Below are 18,886 nucleotides of genomic sequence, written 5' to 3'. Positions count from 1 at the left end.
AGTGTCGTATTGAATGAGAAGACGACTCCACAAGATTGGAAGAGGGCGCTAATTGTCACTATATTCAAGAAAGGAAGTAGAAGAATTGTAGAAACTACAGGGGAGTCACACTGGTACTACACTGTTCCAAAGTATATTTAAAGATCCTGGAGAACAGAATCCGAATAAGTGTCGAGAACAAATTGAGAGAGGAACAACATGGTTTCAGATCAACTATTGACCACATATTTACAATGAGGCAGCCCCAGGAGCTCCACTATGAATTCTGTGGAGACCTCGTGAAGGCCGTTTTCGATCTAGGAAAGGCATTTGATAGCGTCTGTAGAAAAAAAGTATGGGAAGCGCTAGAAAAGAACGGAGTGGAAAAAAGAGACAAGCAGAGTGGTGGAGATGTATTGTGGAAGTATGAGTTGTGTTGAAGTGGGAAATGAAAGGACAGATGGGTTCCAGCGAGCAATTCGTGTGAAACAGGGCAATGGCCCTGGATGAGATAGTGACAAAGGTGCCAGATAAGCTGGAGAAGACAAGATAAAATAAATGTTGTTTGCGGATGACTTAATGAATTGAGAAAATAGACAGGCGAAGATTCAGGAACAGCTGGATGCTTAGGAAGGAACTGTGAGACATTATGGAATGATATTTAATGTACACAAACGTGAGATCTTGATTACAGCTAGAAAGATATAAAGACCAACTAACGAAATAGGCATTGGAGATGAACAACTGAAGAAGGTGGAAATTGCCATGTACTTGGGTTGTGTGATAGAGGAAAATGGAAGAAGTGAGAAAGACACCAGTGAATGTGGCGAACAGGCAGAAGCGTTCCTGAAAAGAATTATATACCTGGTTTGCAACAAAGATGTCCCATAGAAAAGCAAAGAAGTGATATATAGGAGTACATGGGTAATGATGAAAAGAGATATAAGCAGATCACAGGCATGTGAAATAAAGTTCCTCAGAAGTAGGATAGGTGGAACAAGGAGGGATAGGATGAGGAATGAAATGGTAAAGGAAGTATTGAAAGATGAAACCTTCCATAGCAGAATAGAAACATGAAGGCTAAGATGGGACGCGTACTTAAACAGAATGGAAAACAAGAGGATTCCCAAGAAAATGCACGAAATGTAGATGCGATGGAAACGGCCAGGAGGTAGAGCCAGGGACAGATGGCCGAAAGGGGTGAAGGATAGTTTTGAAAAAACAGGCGAGGACTGGACCAGAGGGAAAACAGGACGAGATGGCGAAACAGACCAAGCCAGGGTCTGCAAACTGTTATTGTTATTGAAACTTCCTGGCAGATTAAAACTGTTTGCCGGACCGAGACTCAAACTGAAGACGTTTGCCTTTCGCAGGCAAGTGCTGTACCATCTAAGCTACCCAAGCACGACTCAGGACCCGTTCTCACAATTTCAGTTCCGCTAGTACCTCGTCTCCGACCTAGCAGACTTCAGAACTTATTCTTGTTGCTGCTGCTACTGCTGCTGCTGATGACGACATCAGATATAATGTGACGTGTACGAGGTGAATGCGCCAGAAATACTTACTTTTCAACAGATCGTTTGCAAAACGCATGCTGCAATGTTTATTTACAGCTGCAGATGTGCAAATCTGACAATGTACTGAATAATACTGAAAATAAATAACAATCTACGTTAAATGTGTTCTATCTCAGAAACCATTCTGTGTAGGGCAGATGTCCATCTGAAAGTTTTAGCTTCAAATGTTCGTTTCTATCATATCCCTGAATATTGACAATTTCTCCTGGGACATCCTATTTATTTACTTCTTTCCATTTATTCATTTATTTCATTTAGTATCATTAGAGACGCAAGACACTGTATTGCATCCAACCACACATTCTTAGTGATTCAACATTACAATATCCAGACTACAGGAGCAGTACAGTATAATAATAATAATAATAATAATAATAATAATAATAATATGATAATAGATACACGAATGAATATATGGAATTTAAGAAGTGTCACTCTTGTTAACAGAAATGGACGAGAGTACATAAGAATATGGAGAAGAAGCTGATTGATCAGAGGAAGAGTGAGAAATGATAGGATGCGTTTAGCAGATAAGATAGAAAGAAACAAACAGAACTACATAAAGACGAACAAACAATATGGTTCGTCGGTGAGCGGAAGGAACGCAATTTCGATATGGCTAGAGGGAAGCTGCACTGGTGATAGCAGATGTAGCTTTAATCTCACCTAGAATGCAACGTGATTTCGGATAAATCACTGTGTTGTTTATTCCAGAGTCGTATGGCTCAAAAAAGAAGGTAACGGGGAAAAATTTAATGATACTCAAAGCTACAGGCAAAATGACCGATATATCCGATCTGGGATTACAGATAGGTATCTGATGTATGAGGAAGGGTACAGAGGGCACATGTGGCTACAAAACAGTTGAAGAAAACGGATCCACCCTAACGGAGGAAGGACTGGCGCGATGCAAGAAAAACACAGATTGTGACATATACACGTCTTCTGTAACCGTTCATGGGTAGCTATGGTCGTCTGGAGTTTTCACTGTTTGTGTGCATTTGAATTACATCACAGAATATGATTTCCTGCATGCTGCAGCATTTTGTAGTCCTCAGTTGGCGGTATGTTTTATTGTTTTTATAGATAATTGCATACCATCAATGAGCACTGGACGAACTGTTCCAAGAAAGTATCCGCCGATCAACTTCCGGTGAGATATGACGTTGGTTTGTGACTAGTTTCGGTTGTGTGTCCATCGTGATACTGAGAAAACATCACATGACAAGAGAACTTTTTGTGCACTGGATGTCGTCAGTGTATATACAGGGTGGTCCATTGATCTTGACCGGGCCAAATATCTCACGATATAAGCGTCAAACGAAAAAACTGCAAAGAACGAAGCTTATCTAGCTTGACGGTGGAAACCAGATGGCGCTATGGTGGGCCCGCTAGATGGAGCTGCCATGGGTCAAACGGATATCAACTGCGTTTTTTAAATAGGATCCCCCATTTTCATTACATATTCGTGTAGTACGTAAAGAAATATGAATGTTTTAGTTGGACCACTTTTTTCGCTTTGTGATAGATGGCGCTGTAATACTGTAGCCACAAACGTATGAGTACGTAGTATCACGTAACATTCCGCCAGTGCGGACGGTATTTGCATCGTGATACGTTACCCGTGTTAAAATGCACCGTTTACCAATTGCGGAAAAGGTCGATATCGTGTTGATGTATGGCTATTGTGATCAAAATTACCAACGGGCGTGTGCTATGTATGCTGCTCGGTATCCTGGACGACATAATCCAAGTGTCCTGACCGTTCGCCAGATAGTTACGTTATTTAAGGAAACAGGAAGTGTTCAGCCACATGTGAAGCGCCAAACACGACATGCAACAAATGATGATGCCCAAGTAGGTGTTTTAGCTGCTGTCGCGGCTAATCCGCACATCAGTAGCAGACAAATTGCGCGAGAATCGGGAATCTCAAAAACGTCGGTGTTGAGAATGCTACATCAACATCGATTGCACGCGTACCATATTTCTATGCACCAGGAGTTGCATGGAGATGACTTTGAACGTCGTGTACAGTTCTGCCACTGAGCACAAGAGAAATTACGGGACGATGACAGATTTCTTGCACGCGTTCTGTTTAGCGACGAAGCGTCATTCACCAACAGCGGTAACGGTAACCAGCATAATATGCACTATTGGGCAACGGAAATTACACGATGGCTGCCACAAGTGGAATTTCAGCGCCCTTGGCTGGTTAAGGTATGGTGCGGCATTATTGGAGGAAGGATAACTGGCACCCATTTTATCGATGGCAAACTAAATGGTGTGTGGCTCTGAGCACTATGGGACTCAACTGCTGTGGTCGTAAGTCCCCTAGAACTTAGAACTACTTAAACCTAACTAACCTAAGGACAGCACACAACACCCAGCCATCACGAGGCAGAGAAAATCCCTGACCCCGCCGGGAATCGAACCCGGGAACCCGGGCAACTAAATGGTGCAATGTATGCTGATTTCCTACGTAATGTTCTACCGATGTTACTACAAGATGTTTCACTGCATGACAGAATGGTGATGTACTTCCAACATGATGGATGTCCGGCACATAGCTCGTGTGCGGTTGAAGCGGTATTGAATAGCATATTTCATGACAGATGGACTGGTCGTCGAAGCACCATACCATGGCCCGCACGTTCACCGGATCTGACGTCCCCGGATTTCTTTCTGTGGGGAAAGTTGAAGGATATTTGCTATCATGATCCACCGACAACGCCTGACAACAATCGTCAGCTCATTGTCAATGTGCGAACATCACGGTAGGCGAACTACTCGCTGTTGAGATGAATGTCGTTACACGTATTGCCAAATGCATTGAGGTTGATGGACATCATTTTGATCATTTATTGCATTAATGTGGTATTTACAGGTAATCACGCTGTGACAGCATGCGTTCTCAGAAATGATAAGTTCACAAAGGTACATGTATCACTTTGGAACAACCGAAATAAAATGTTCAAACGTACCTACGTTCTGTATTTTAATATAAAAAACCTGCCTGTTAACAACTTTTCGTCTAAAATTGTGAACCATATGTTTGTGACTATTACAGCACCCTCTATCACAAAGCGAAAAAAGTGGTCAAACTAAAACATTCATATTTCTTTACGTACTACACGAATATGTAATAAAAATGGGGGTTCGTCTTTTAAAAAACGCAGTTGATATCCGATTGACCTATGGCAGCGCCATCTAGCGGGCCAACCATAGCGCCATCTGGTTTCCTTCAAGCTAGACAGGTTTCGTTCTTTTTAGTTTTTTCGTTTGACGCTTATTTCGTGAGATATTTGGCCCGGTCACGATCAATGGACCACCCTGTATAAGTCATGCTCATTAGAGTGAATCACAGATGAAATATCTGTTGTGCCAACATCCCAACAGAATTCACAAACCGTGACGGAGGCAGGAAAGCTAGTTGCCACTGAAATCCTGTTGCCAGGGCCGGAATATTACTGAGTCGCAGTTGGCGAACTGTATTAGCTTATGCTGTGGCTTCACGCTGGACTGCCTCGGTCCATACGTGATCAAAGACAGGGTTCAGTCATAATAAAGTGGTCAAGTCTACTATAAACACACGCTGCTCAGTTATAGCAGTATCTCTTTTTCAGCACAGGCCGAGACGTGCTCCACGTCAGTCGACGGTTCTTTGTAGAGCAACCAGCTTTGTCTACACCAAACTGTTTCACTAGCTAGCTGCTAGATCGGATGACTCCAGGGTGCGAACCAATGCCAACCCTAAGGCGACCTCCAGCGTGACTTCATACGGTCCCTGGGCATCTCCAAGGTATCTTGGGTTCGAAGCCTGCGTTCCAACACGCCTTAGCACCTGACGCACAGCCAGAGCTGAGGCTCTCTGGCGCACACGCAGCCTGACGCCAGTCCCGCGTCCGCATGGCCACTGAGGCTGCTACTTCGCTGACCAGGTACCGTCGCATCGGAAATGGCCGCCTTATACTTTGCCTCGGCAGACGCTGCTGCTGAGAGTCAGTGCACGTCTTCGAGTCGCTGCCTTCAACCCCTGGACGAGGAGATTTTTGTATAAAGAATGTATTTTCCGTCTAAGCTATACTGGCTCGATGACTGTCAGGTTGCTGGTATCACGCAACCAATCGTCCTGCATCCTGAGTTAACCCTTTGAAACCAAACGCTGTAAAAAAGTATATATAGTTTAAAATTTTTTCACATTACTGACCTTTATTTTCATAGTGAGCAACGAATAAAAGAAGAAACTGGCAAAAAGGAAACAGCCAATTCAGTTAAAGAGACGGTTGCACTTTAGAAAATAAATGTAAAATTTTTCAAAAAAACTATGTTTATTATCACAGTAAGCAATGAATATAGCGTTAAATGGTAAATAATCTGTAATATGAAGTAGATGGTTTCACTTTGGAGCCACTGGGACATACAGTTTACAACTCTCAATCTTTCCATGCTTGAAAGAAAATTCGCATTTTTCCCAGACAGGATTCCACATCTCGAAACTTCCGTGAACTCATAACGCGTAAAACAAATTATACTCCTAAATAACAAGCGAAAATGATTTTGAAATTTAATGAACTTTGTATCACAACTACACACTACCACACTGATTTCATTTCTGTATCCATAAAAGCAGTAGTACAAACTCAAATTTACGTTACAATAACTTAAATACACTTACTTTCACTGTCAGTGATCTCCTAAATACGGCAAAAAATGCATGTCACAGACTTCTGCAGTCACACAGCACAGTTTCCGCGCCGATTGTTGCTTTCCTTTGAACGCTGTAAGTGCCTGCTACAATGAACTACATTCGCAGAAGTACCTCAGTGTGCCATTAGAAGTCTCTGTCTTGCAGTAGCATTGGTGTTTTCATGCAGAAGGCACTGATACAAAAAAAGAATTAAAGTGGTGGCTTCAGGCAAAAACCACTGGGTCTCAAAGGGTTACTAAATGGCCATCCTGACAATTAATCGGGTTTCCCATCGCTACCCCACTACATATCATTGATATACAGCGAGAATAGCAGTAGACCAAGGACTGAAACATGGCGGACTCCAAGGTGTCCTTTCATTGACGTATGGGAAACGTAAAACTGTAGGACTTACTCAGCGGTAGAACTATGTTGGCGCAGGCAGGAAGTTCTATTTGGAAACATCATTTAACACTTACCCCGATGAAAAAACACAACGTTACTATTTGTAACGTAACAACGCAATATTCGTCTTTTCTTCATATTTTTGCAAATTCTAGTGAAAAGAACAAGAACTAAGAAAGAGTGGATAACAGGAAATATGTTCGATGAAATGGACGAACGCAGAAACCGGAAAAATGACAATTCGGGAGAAGAGATAAGACAGGACAGAAAAGAATGAACTAAGAACGCCAACTGACCAGAGTAGAAGGGCAGGATGAAGAAAGAATGTGGAGAAATAGAAGAACCAGAAAAAGAATGGACAAATGGAAGAAATGTTAAAGACAGTAAAGTCCGAAATACTAGGAGAAGTAAGGAAAACAAGCAAAGAAACAGTGTTTAACAAACATGGCAAGAAGACAGTATGCACCGAAGAGTAGAAGGAAGTTTGAATGGATTACGTGGAAGTGTTATATGGTTCTCAGGCTGATAACACCCGAAAGTTTTGGAAGATGAAAGGGAACCAAATGATGAAGATCAAGGTCCCAGGATATGGGAACTTGAGAAAGAAATTCATGACCTCCGGCAAAAGGAATCATTGGGCTGTGACAGAATGACATAACGCTCCTAGAGAACTTCATGAGTGCCTCATTCATTCAGGACCGATCTTCATCGACTGGCGTGCTCACCCGAGTTACCATCTTGTAACTTTTTTGTAAAGGTGTCTAAAATAAATTTTCCACAACAATCGTCGAAGAACCCTTGCATACTTGTAGGCAAATATTGGCCAGACAATAACATGCATACTCATCGCTTTGGTCGAAAGAATCGACCGAAACTTCAGAATTCAGGTAATTTACTCTAGTGAAAATACGGGCAGTAATTAATTTTAAAACCGAATGAAACGCAGAATAGGGATTCAACGGTTCCCAGTATAATTTAATATCGTTGCCTCTTCACTGACTTCAACCACATCTACTCCGTCGTTTCACTTCAGTGAGTCTAATTTATTGTGTAGGCAAGATGCTTCAGACCTGTCACACTGACATTTTTGGTTCAAATGGCTCTGAGCACTATGGGACTTAACATCTGTGGTCATCAGTCCCCTAGAACTTAGAACTACTTAAACCTAACTAACCTAAGGACATCACACACATCCATGCCCGAGGCAGGATTCGAACCTGCGACCGGAGCGGTCACGCGGTTCCAGACTGAAGCGCGTAGACCGCACGGCCACATCGGCCGGCACTGACATTTTTCCTCGGAAACGCAGCGTCCGATCTTTTTAATGTAAAATCTGTTTTAGGCAAACTGATGATGGCGAATGCAGTAGAGTCGTGAATCTTCCGTAGCGTGGAAGCTTCTGGAAAATGGAGGAAACGCAGTCACCTTCATGATTACAAATGGAAACTTGGCAAAAAACTGGTGAAGTTCACATGAGTGTTCAAACGAAACGTTTTGCTGAACGTAACGAATTATCTTATCTTGTACTCTTTCGGCGAATGAAACTAATCTTGGTGCAGTTGACGATCTGAATAATACTTAGACAGAAAAAGGAAGTTTCTACGATAAAGAATATGTTTTTGAATGTTGTAGTGAGAGAAAAACTTTGAACTTTAACTCAACTTAGTTCTAACACCTACAATAAATTAGGGAATTTAGAAAATATCGAATTTCACTGTTTCAGCTTACGGTAACGGGCGTTCAAAATGCTTGCTGCCTTTTACCATGGACAATCGTACCCGCCTTTATGCACTTTGAGTATGCCGAATCGGCTCAGAACCTGGGAGCGTCCCGCTTTACGAATTCCAGTTTCCAAATCATGTCGCGTTGTAAGACACTAATGATGCACAATATCTTTGATATGCCGCTTTAAGAAACAGTCATGGGTAAAGGCAGCCTTATCCCAATCCGTCCAATGATTCTTTGACATAGCCCTTAGAAGAACTGTGGTGTCACCGCCAGACACCACACTTGCTAGGTGGTAGCCTTTAAATCGGCCGCGGTCCGGTAGTATACGTCGGACCCGCGTGTCGCCACTATCAGTGATTGCAGACCGAGCGCCGCCACACGGCAGGTCTAGAGAGACTTCCTAGCACTCGCCCCAGTTGTACAGCCGACTTTGCTAGCGATGGTTCAGTGACAAAATACGCTCTCATTTGCCGAGACGATAGTTTAGCATAGCCTTCAGCTACGTCAATTGCTACGACCTAGCAAGGTGCCATTATCAGTTACTATTGATATTGTGAATCATGTACCGTCAAGACCGACGTTCATCATTAATGGATTAAAGTTAAGTATTCCACCAGCTACGTCCGTTTTTCTAAATTCTAAAATCCTTGTCCTGTTCCAGACCTCACGCCAGCCTGCGTGAGCTACGAGGTGCATTCAAGTTCTAAGGGCTCCGATTTTTTTTCTCCGTACTGGAAAGAGATAGAAACATGCGCATTGTTTTAAAATGAGGCCGCGTTCATTGTCAATACGTCCCAGAGATGGCAGCACCGTACGGCAGATGGAATTTTACCGCCAGCGGCGAGAATGAGAACTGTTTTAAGTACTTAAAATGGCGACGTTTTCCTTACTTGAACAGCATGCAATCATTCGTTTTCTGAATTTGCGTGGTGTGAAACCAATTGAAATTCATCGACAGTTGAAGGAGAAATGTGGTGATGGAGTTATGGATGTGTCGAAAGTGCGTTCGTGGGTGCGACAGTTTAATGAAGGCAGATCATCGTGTGACAACAAACCGAAACAACCTCGGGCTTGCACTAGCCGGTCTGACGACATGACCAAGAAAGTGGAGAGAATTGTTTTGGGGGATCGCCGAATGACTGTTGAACAGGTCGCCTCCAGAGTTGGCATTTCTGTGGGTTCTCTGCGCACAATCCTGCATGACGACCTGAAAATGCGAAAAGTGTCATCCAGGTGGGTGCCACGAATGCTGACGGACGACCACACGGCTGCCCGTGTGGCATGTTGCCAACCAATGTTAACGCGCAACGACAGCATGAATAGGACTTTCTTTTCGCCAGTTGTGACAATGGATGAGACGTGGATGCCATTTTTCAATCCAGAAACAAAGCGCCAGTCAGCTCAATGGAGGCACACAGATTCACCGCCACCAAAAAAATTTCGGGTAACCGCCAGTGCTGAAAAAATGATGGCGTCCATGTTCTGGGACAGTGAGGGCGTAATCCTTACCCATTGCGTTCCAAAGGGCACTACGGTAACAGGTGCATCCTACGAAAATGTTTTGAAGAACAAATTCCTTCCTGCACTGCAACAAAAACGTCCGGGAAGGGCTGCGCGTGTGCTGTTTCACCAAGACAACGCACCCGCACATCGAGCTAACGTTACACAACAGTTTCTTCGTGATAACAACTTTGAAGTGATTCCTCATGCTCCCTACTCACCTGACCTGGCTCCTTGTGACTTTTGGCTTTTTCCAACAATGAAAGACACTCTCCGTGGCCGCACATTCACCAGCCGTGCTGCTATTGCCTCAGCGATTTTCCAGTGGTCAAAACAGACTCCTAAAGAAGCCTTCGCCGCTGCCATGGAATCATGGCGTCAGCGTTGTGAAAACGTCTGCAGGGTGATTACGTCGAGAAGTAACGCCAGTTTCATCGATTTCGGGTGAGTAGTTAATTAGAAAAAAAAATCGGAGGCCTTAGAACTTGAATGCACCTCGTAAAACGCGTGCCTTTCGGCCTCCTCTAGTTACACTGTGTTGGCTCTCCTGCCAACCACAACAAGAACTTGGCACAGTGGATAGGCCTTGAAAAACTGGACACAGATCAATTGAGAAAACAGGAAGAAGTTGTGTGGAACTACGAAAAAAATTAGTAAAATATACGAACTGAGTAGTCCATGCGCAACATATGCCACATCAAGGAGATTGTAGCGTAAGGAGCGCCGTGGTCCCGCGATTAGCGTGAGTAGCTGCGCAACGAGAGGTCCTCGGTTCAAGTCTTGCCTCGACTGAAAATCTTACTTTCTTTATTTTCGCAAAGTTATGATCTGTCCGTTCGTTCATTGACGTCTCTGTTCACTGTAAGAAGTTTAGTGTCTGTATTTTGCGCCCGCACCGCAAAACCGTGCGATTAGTAGACGAAAGGACGTGCCTCTCTAATGGGAACCGAAAACATTTGATCGCAAGTTCATAGTTCAACCGATTCCTCCACAGGAAAACATCTAATATATTCTATACGACACTGGTGACGGCATGTGCGTCACATGACAGGAATATGTTGTCGACCCACCTAACTTGTACACTTAGCAAATGGGTAAAAAGATTCTTCTACCTTGCCCGATTTAGGTTTTCTTGTGGATGTGATAATCACTGCGAAAAAAATGATGAAAACATAAGAGTTTGTCAGATAAACTCAAAATAAAAATTTAAACTTTTTACTCGAGGGAAGACCTGAACCTAGGACCTCTCGTTTGGTAGCTGCTCTCGCTAACCACGGGACCACGGCGCTCCGTGACACCCATTGTCCTTTATGTTGCCTATCTTCGCATGGACTACGCAGTTTGTATATTTTACTAATTTTTTTCATAGTTCCACACAACTTCTTCCGGTTTTCTCGGTTGATCTGTGTTCAGTTTTTCAAGGCCTATCCACTGTGCCAACTAAATCTGAGGGGGGTGCGATGGGGAGGTTCCCTTGTTAGAACTACTTAAACCTAACTAACTTAAGGACATCACACACATCCATGCCCGAGGCAGGATTCGAACCTGCGACCGTACCACCCGCGCTTTTCCGGACTGAAGCGCCTAGAACCGCTCGGCCACAGCGGCCGGCCCAGATTTTGAAAGGGGCCTCAATGTAAGTCTCTATCTGGCCGGCTGGTCGAGTCGTGCAACATCTAGATTTTAGTGGCATTCGTATGTGACAATGGCCAGATGTTCGTCAGCATGGGAAAGCGAGGACAGGCGAACTTGTGATCAAAGTTCTGGTCTACCACGTTTGACCGCCGGAAGAGAGCATCAACATACAGTGCACCAAGCACATCCTCACCTCTTCGCATCTGCGCCTGCCATCCGAAGAAAAGTAATGGACTCACTGCAACAATCTGTGTTACCCCGCACCAGTGGCCAGACACAAGCAGCAGCATGACTGGAGTATCACCGTCGCCTACATTGCTTGCCGTTAACTCCACAATTGGCTGCGTTTGAAATGGTGTCCAGACCGAGAAGCATGGGATGCTGATGAAAGGCGTTGCATTGCATTCAGTGATGAATCGCGGTTCTGCACTAACCTCTGTGACCATCTCCGGCGAGTATCAAGGTGACTTGGGGAGGGGTACAACGGTGCTATTCCTAGCATCATGCTGCAGGAAATCATCGTATGTGACTTCACGTCACGACTGTTAGTGATTGAGGGAATTGTAATAACACAACGGTATATCACTGACGTGTTGTATCCTCATGTGTTACGTGCCATGTGACAGTGTTGTGGTGCCATTTTTCAACAGCCAGTGCTCGTCAACGGAGAGCAGAGCAAGTGTTCCTATGAACTGTCTGCATGGCGTTGATGTGCTCCCATGTCCCCAATAGAACAGGTGTGGCACCATCTCGGACATCAAGTCTGTCACACTGCCATTATCCAGATATCAAGGAGGAGTTACAACAAGCGTGGGCCACCTTTCCTCAGGAGGGTCTTTGTGATACCGTCTCCAAACCGAATCGATGCATACATTCAAGACAGACGGGGTGCAGCATCATCTAATAAGTGGGCTCATACTGCTACGTTCTTTGTAAATTATTACGGTTTTGCCATCACTGAAATAACGTCACATACCCACTCAACACGTAAAGTTACATTTCGTGACCTCCTCCCATTTTAAGTATTTAATTTTCGTTGTCAGGCAGTGTATTTTCATTAGTCACATTGTCTTAAAAGTTAGGCACATCCACCCTCACACACTCAGATGTCCACTCTCTCTCTCTCTCTCTCTCTCTCTCTCTCTCCCTCTCTCTCTCTCTCTCCCTCTGTTTCAAAAACACACACACATACATGAACGCACGATCGCGTGCGCGTGCGATCACACATGTAGATGCGGACACTCTTGCACGCATTGGACGCACCGTGTCGACGCCGGCGAACATCATGTCTAGCGCCATGACGCAGGCGACTACAGGGTCATCATTCTGGAGCAGCAGCCGCTCCAGCACGCTGAGGTCTCCAGTGGAGTTCTCGCCTTTGGCCTTGATGCGTTCCATGGCGGCGTTGATGTATTTCATCGATGTCCTGAAAGGTGTTAGTGACATTTTTTTAGGAAGTGCTACGTGTATGTTTAACATGTGCGTTATAAGGATGCACGCCCCCAGTACATTCAAAAAAATAAGACATACATCCTTTAAAAAAAAGAAAAGAAAGACACCACCGACGGGTTACATAAGCTGGTCAGAAATCGATACATATACAGTGCTTAAGTTGTCCATTGTTTTATTTTTTTGGGGGGGGGGGGGGGAAGGGGGGGATGAACCAGAATTTATGATTACGTAACTGGGTTTTCACAAGTATATTTTTCAATCCTTTTTAGGTACATGAGGGACCGTGAGATGCTTAATTTTACATAATCCCGAAGATGATCATATAGGTAGATATGTGACCACATATGGTGACCCATTATCTCACCAGACACTGCTACTGATGGTGAGTTGAACTTCTTAGTATTTTACCCATCTGACAATTTTGTTTCAGGAATTTCTTCTTTTTGGCTTTCGTCCTTTATAGGTATCAGGGGAGCGTTCTATGTTATTTTCTGCTTTGTTTGCCGCCCGTTATTTAGTTAAAAATTGCTGGCAATGAACATTGTGTCATCCCATTCTCTTTTCTCGATCGTAACATGTCTTGATTTTCTGAGTTCGATCACCCCGTATATATTTTCATTTTAGTTACGTTTTCATGCCAAACATGAGATTTTGTCTATTAATTTATACAGACTGCATGTGATGAAGCAGCTAAAATGCTGCGAAGCTGGTCGTGCCTATAAATAAAGGACGTACTGCTGAAGCAGTCTTATCTCGTAAATGATGTATCCAGGCTGTCATAGTCCTGACTACAAGGTCTGCTGCAGTTACACTTATCTTAGATGTTAATAACCCTCATTTGAGAAAAGCTTTTCCTTCCTCCCCTAGCCTCTCTTTTCAAGACACTGTCTATCCCATTCAACTGCTCATCCAAACGCTTTATGGTTCCTGATAAAATTACTGTCATTGGCAAACGTAAAACTGAAGAGGTATACAGGGTGAACGTGGACTCTACTGACAAGATGTCGATGGCTCTTCAGGAACATTTACTGAGTACCTTTGTTTAGGCACCCCAGGTATCCGATAGTGAAATACAGAGCAATAGCATTTCATTTGATTTATTATTGCATTTATTTTTGTAGCTACACTGTAAGGCAAAAGAAAAAGAAAACGCCGATGCACCACGAAGTAATTATCCAGATGGGTCGGAAATCTATGCATATGGTGTACATGTACAGAGAAACAAATGAATAAAGTTTCAGAAAAATTGGATGATTTATTCAAGAGAAATAGCTTCACAAATTGAGCAAATCAATAATGCGTTGGTCCACCACTGACTCTTAGGCAAGCAGTTATTCAGCTTTACATTGTTGGATGTCCTCCCGAGGGAAATAGCCCAAATCCTGTCCAATAGGCGTTTTAGATCGTCATAATGCCAAGCTGGTTTGGAGGTCCTGCCCATAATGCTTCAGATGTTCTCAACTTGGAAGAGATTCGGCGTTCTTGCTATCGAATACACGAGTTGGCATGCACGAAGACAAGCAGTGGAAATATCAGTGTATACTGGTGGGTATTACATTGCTGTAATGTATGCCCAGGATGGCTCGTCATGAAGGGCAACAAAACGGGGCACAGAATATCGTCGACGTTCTGCTGTGCGGTAAGAGTACCACGGATCGCAACCAAAGGGGTCCTGCTATGAAAAGACATGGTATCCCAGATCATAACTCCCGGCTGTCGGACCGTTTGGAGGGCGACAGTCGGGTCGGTATCCACGACTGCCTCTGGGGCGTGCCCAGACACGTTCTCGCTGGTCATCGGAGCTCAAAGATCTCAGGTGACATACGTGTCTGGTGACGTCCCAGACAGCCGGTGGGTACCAATCTGATTGTTGTCCACCATACGGCGTGGTAGTGGTCTGGAGTGTGATTTATTTTCATAGCAGTGTCCCTCTGACCGTCCACCGCTGCATTATTTACAGAACAGAGGTACATCGGCGATATTCTATGCCCCATTTTGTTGCCCTTCATGGCAAGCCATGCTGGGTTTACATTTCAGAAAGATAACGCCCACGCGCACACAACGAGAGAGTCTACTGCTTGTCCTCGTGCTTGCCAGACACGTTCTTGGCCAGCAGTGTCACCGGATCTCTCTCGAATTGAGAATATTCGGAATATTATGGACAGGGCCATCAAATCAGTTCGCGATTTTGACAATCTAAGGCATCAGTTGAACATGTAAGTAGGCTGTTTATGTTTTCTTTATGTAAGTAGGCTGTTTATGTTTTCTTATTGGCAACGTTACGTAGCGCTCTATATGAAAATCACTGGCTGTGCTGTGTGCAGTCTGTGGCTAGTTTGCATTGTTGTCTGCCATTGTAGTGTTGGGCAGCGGCAGCTGGATGTGAACAGCGCGTAGCGTTGCGCAGTTGGAGGTGAGCCGCCAGCAGTGGTGGATGTGGGGAGAGAAATGGCGGAGATTTGAAATTTGTGCATGAACTGCTATATATATTATGACTATTAAGGTAAATACATTGTTTGTTCTCTATTAAAATCTTTCATTTGCTAACTATGCCTATCAGTAGTTAGTGCCTTCCGTAGTTTGAATCTTTTATTTAGCTGGCAGAAGTGGCGCTCGCTGTATTGCAGTAGTTCGAGTAACGGAGATTTTTGGTGAGGTAAGTGATTTGTGAAAGGTATAGATTAATGTTAGTCAGGGCCATTCTTTTGCAGGGATTTTTGAAAGTCAGATTGCGTTGCGCTAAAAAATATTGTGTGTCAGTTTAAGCACAGTCTTGTACAATTGTTCTAAGGGGATATTTCAAACAGAGTTTGGCATGGTATCCCTCAGGAGGACATACAACAACTCTATCAATCAACTGAAGCCGAATAACTACTTGCTTAAGGGACAGAGATGAATCAACGCGTTATTGAGTGCTCAGTTGGTGAAGCTCTTTCTCTTGAATAAATCATCCAGTTTCTTCTTAAATTTTATTCATTTGCTTGTCTCTACATATCGCATCTACCGATAACCGTTTCATTTTTTTTTTTAGTAGTGTATATTGCTCTGAAGATATCTGTGCACCAGCGCAACTGTAGACTGCATGTGCTGCGTGTCTAGTTTGGAAAAACCATATACTAACGGTACCTGCTGCTGACAACTGAAACGCGCACTTTACTCTTCGCTACTAAGCTTCTTCCGTACAGCTCCGCTTTGTATCGGGTCTGTTACTTCGACACTGTTAGTCGTATTTTAACGGTGACAGTAGTATCGGTCGGTTTACTGATGAAGAGCCGGCCGATGTGCGCTCCTTGTATGGACTCACTGAATGCTGTTGAATGCCGACACAATTATGCTATGCCCAGCTGTTCCCAGAGCGACGGCTACTCGTCACAGTACTTCTGCATCTGTACGTGGGTGCCAAGGAGAAACCGGATCCTTCAGTTTTATGATGAATGGATTGATGGATGTACGGATGGATTCAAATTTGTTAGGCGCTTAACAAGGTGTTCGTCTGCACTCTTTCTCAAGATCGTAGTACTGGTGTGCGCCTAGTTGCTAAATTGAAAAGGCCACATAACTGGGGCAAAGGAAGTATCAAATGTCACATAAAAACTCCAGTATTTCCGTTCATACCTCTGTCGTAGTTAATGATATTAATAAGGCAGTGGATAGTGTTGAGATGGCTGGTTGCGGGACTACACTAAGGTGACAAAAGTCATGGGATATCTCCGCAAATCGTTTCGGACCTCCTTTGACTCGCCGTAGTGCAGAAATTGGACGTGGCACGGACTCAACAAGTCGTCGGAAGTCCCCTGCAGAAATACTGAGCCATGCTGCGTCTCCGTCCATAATTGCGAAAGTGTTGCCGGTGCAGGACTTTGTGCACGAACTGACCTCTACATATGTCCCATAAGTAATCGACACGATTCATGTCGGGCGATCTTGGCGGCCAAATCATTCGCTCGAACTGTTCAGAATCTTCTTCAGATCAATCGCGAAGAAGTGGGTGTTTGTCTGTTTTCTGAAAATAATTTTAAATGATTTATTGTGTCAATTCATGCTCCTAACATGCTTTTCCTCCACTTGAATTTCAGTATTCACCTATAAAAACGGAAATGAAATTCAAATAATTTGAAAGCACACTAAAACGCTCCATTCGAGTCATGTGTTGCCTCGCTAGCTCGCTGCTCCTACTGTAATAATGCTAACCACAGTGATGTCTTGTTTTGGAATTTACGTTTCCGAAAATGAGTTACAAATGGGGTGTAGTATCTTACTATAAAACTGCATCATTTTTGAGTGTTCCAGAGAATGAGAAGATGCGTTAAAATGTGGTTGCACTGTATCGGCAAGTTGCCACCACGTCGAGGCAAAACTTCACAAACGTAACTACAAATGTGTTGCATTGTGAAGTAAACCTTAATTTACTTCCAAATATGCTCTCCCGCTGTTATAACGAAGAATAGCGTCATTCAACAAAAGTGAAAACCGTCGTTTTACCCAATTACACGTTAATTATTCGGTAGCTGCGTTGTTGGAGCTGAAGACGGTCGAATTTTACAAGATAATCCCCATAGATCGCAAGTTACAATCTATCCCGAGAGACATTGTAACCGATCTGTGAAACGACTCGACAGTTTTCTCATATGGAAACCAAATCACTATTACAATATTTCACCACACCAATCAGAAAAAGAGTATTGTTGTGTTTTCCTTATTGTTTACATGCGCTGTTCACACACATCACGTTCAAAAACATATTTTCTAGTCACTGTGACCACAAACTTTTTGCTTTATTAGAAACAATATCTTTATATTCGTACTGTTCAGCTAGGATCCTTATTGTTTAAACTTTTGCTGTTTCATCATCTTACATAAAAATGAAGTAAGTCTGCTTCAAACGCTAATGTTTGTGTAACCTTCATATTGCACAAGCCTTACATCTCTCTGCATTACTTCATTGTCCTGCACCACGTTGTACTGTGGGTGTATGGTGTGTCTTCACTACTAGCAATGCTTTCCAAAAAAAGTGAATTGTTCATTCTCAAAGTAAATGCATTTGTCCTCTGTTGTCCATTTCTCCTGCTAAGACTAATGTGAAACTGTAAATAATACATCCCACAATCGAAACAACTACTACAATCGGTTCTTGCTAACAGTATTTTCGTATTTCATGCAAACCTTTTAAAAATGTATTACCATTCCAGGATTCGAACACGTGACTTTTTCCTTTGCAGGTAGATGCGCTATCCGTTTCTGATGAATGTCTTCTATATATGAAATCTGCACTACGTTTTTCCAAGAATAACTTTATTATGCTTTGGATCGTAGCTCATGACAACCTAGTTACAATATACGGACTCATTTGCAAAAGTTTCACAGTTCCTTAGTTCAGAACGAGTTTAATGATGTTGCACGGAAAAGAATGTAAGCCGTTGCACATATCGGCGCTCTAAATGGGGGAGCATAAACACATCATCTTCTGCAACGCTTCCGCCATCAGCATTCAAAAAATTCATTTCTATTGCCACTTAAAAGCTTAAATTGCGTTTTCAATCACTAAACAGATGGACTGTGTACAGAAGAAGTACGTGAAAAGGTCGTAACTTTGGCTAGCGCTCCTATAACATACGTATAGCTTCATCTTGCTCCTAGGCTGTGATGTCACCAGAGCATGAACCACTAACAGAGCGTTTTCGATCACGTGACCAGAGCTTGAGAGTTAATGATTTTTAAGCTTTAATTACATAAAAATAACAGATATTTTGTGAAAATATTGACTGCAAATGCTGTTTAAATGTTATAATCATTCAGAATAAGAACAATCCAAACCAAATTTTTAACACAGGTAACTAACCTATTGCTTCCCAGTGACATGAAATCCTTGTTTGGGTACACATAGTCTATGAAAGGCTGAAAATGGTCTCCAAGTAGCCGAACA

General features: G+C 43.3%; 1 protein-coding gene across 1 annotated transcript in view; it reads right to left on the bottom strand.

Moving 5' to 3' along the window:
- LOC126187447 (probable cytochrome P450 301a1, mitochondrial) overlaps nucleotides 1-18,886 on the bottom strand; it is a 196,346-nt gene that overhangs the window by 23,002 nt on the left and 154,458 nt on the right. Inside the window, exon 8 of the mRNA XM_049928533.1 lies at nucleotides 12,775-12,937. Within this exon, the coding sequence (XP_049784490.1) occupies nucleotides 12,775-12,937 (163 nt within the window). The remainder of the gene's footprint in view (nucleotides 1-12,774; nucleotides 12,938-18,886) is intronic.

This window comes from Schistocerca cancellata, chromosome 5, assembly GCF_023864275.1.
Source record: "Schistocerca cancellata isolate TAMUIC-IGC-003103 chromosome 5, iqSchCanc2.1, whole genome shotgun sequence".
Taxonomy (NCBI): Eukaryota; Metazoa; Arthropoda; class Insecta; order Orthoptera; family Acrididae; genus Schistocerca; species Schistocerca cancellata.
Note: the sequence above shows the minus strand (reverse complement) of the source record. Positions and strands in the feature narration are given on the sequence as shown.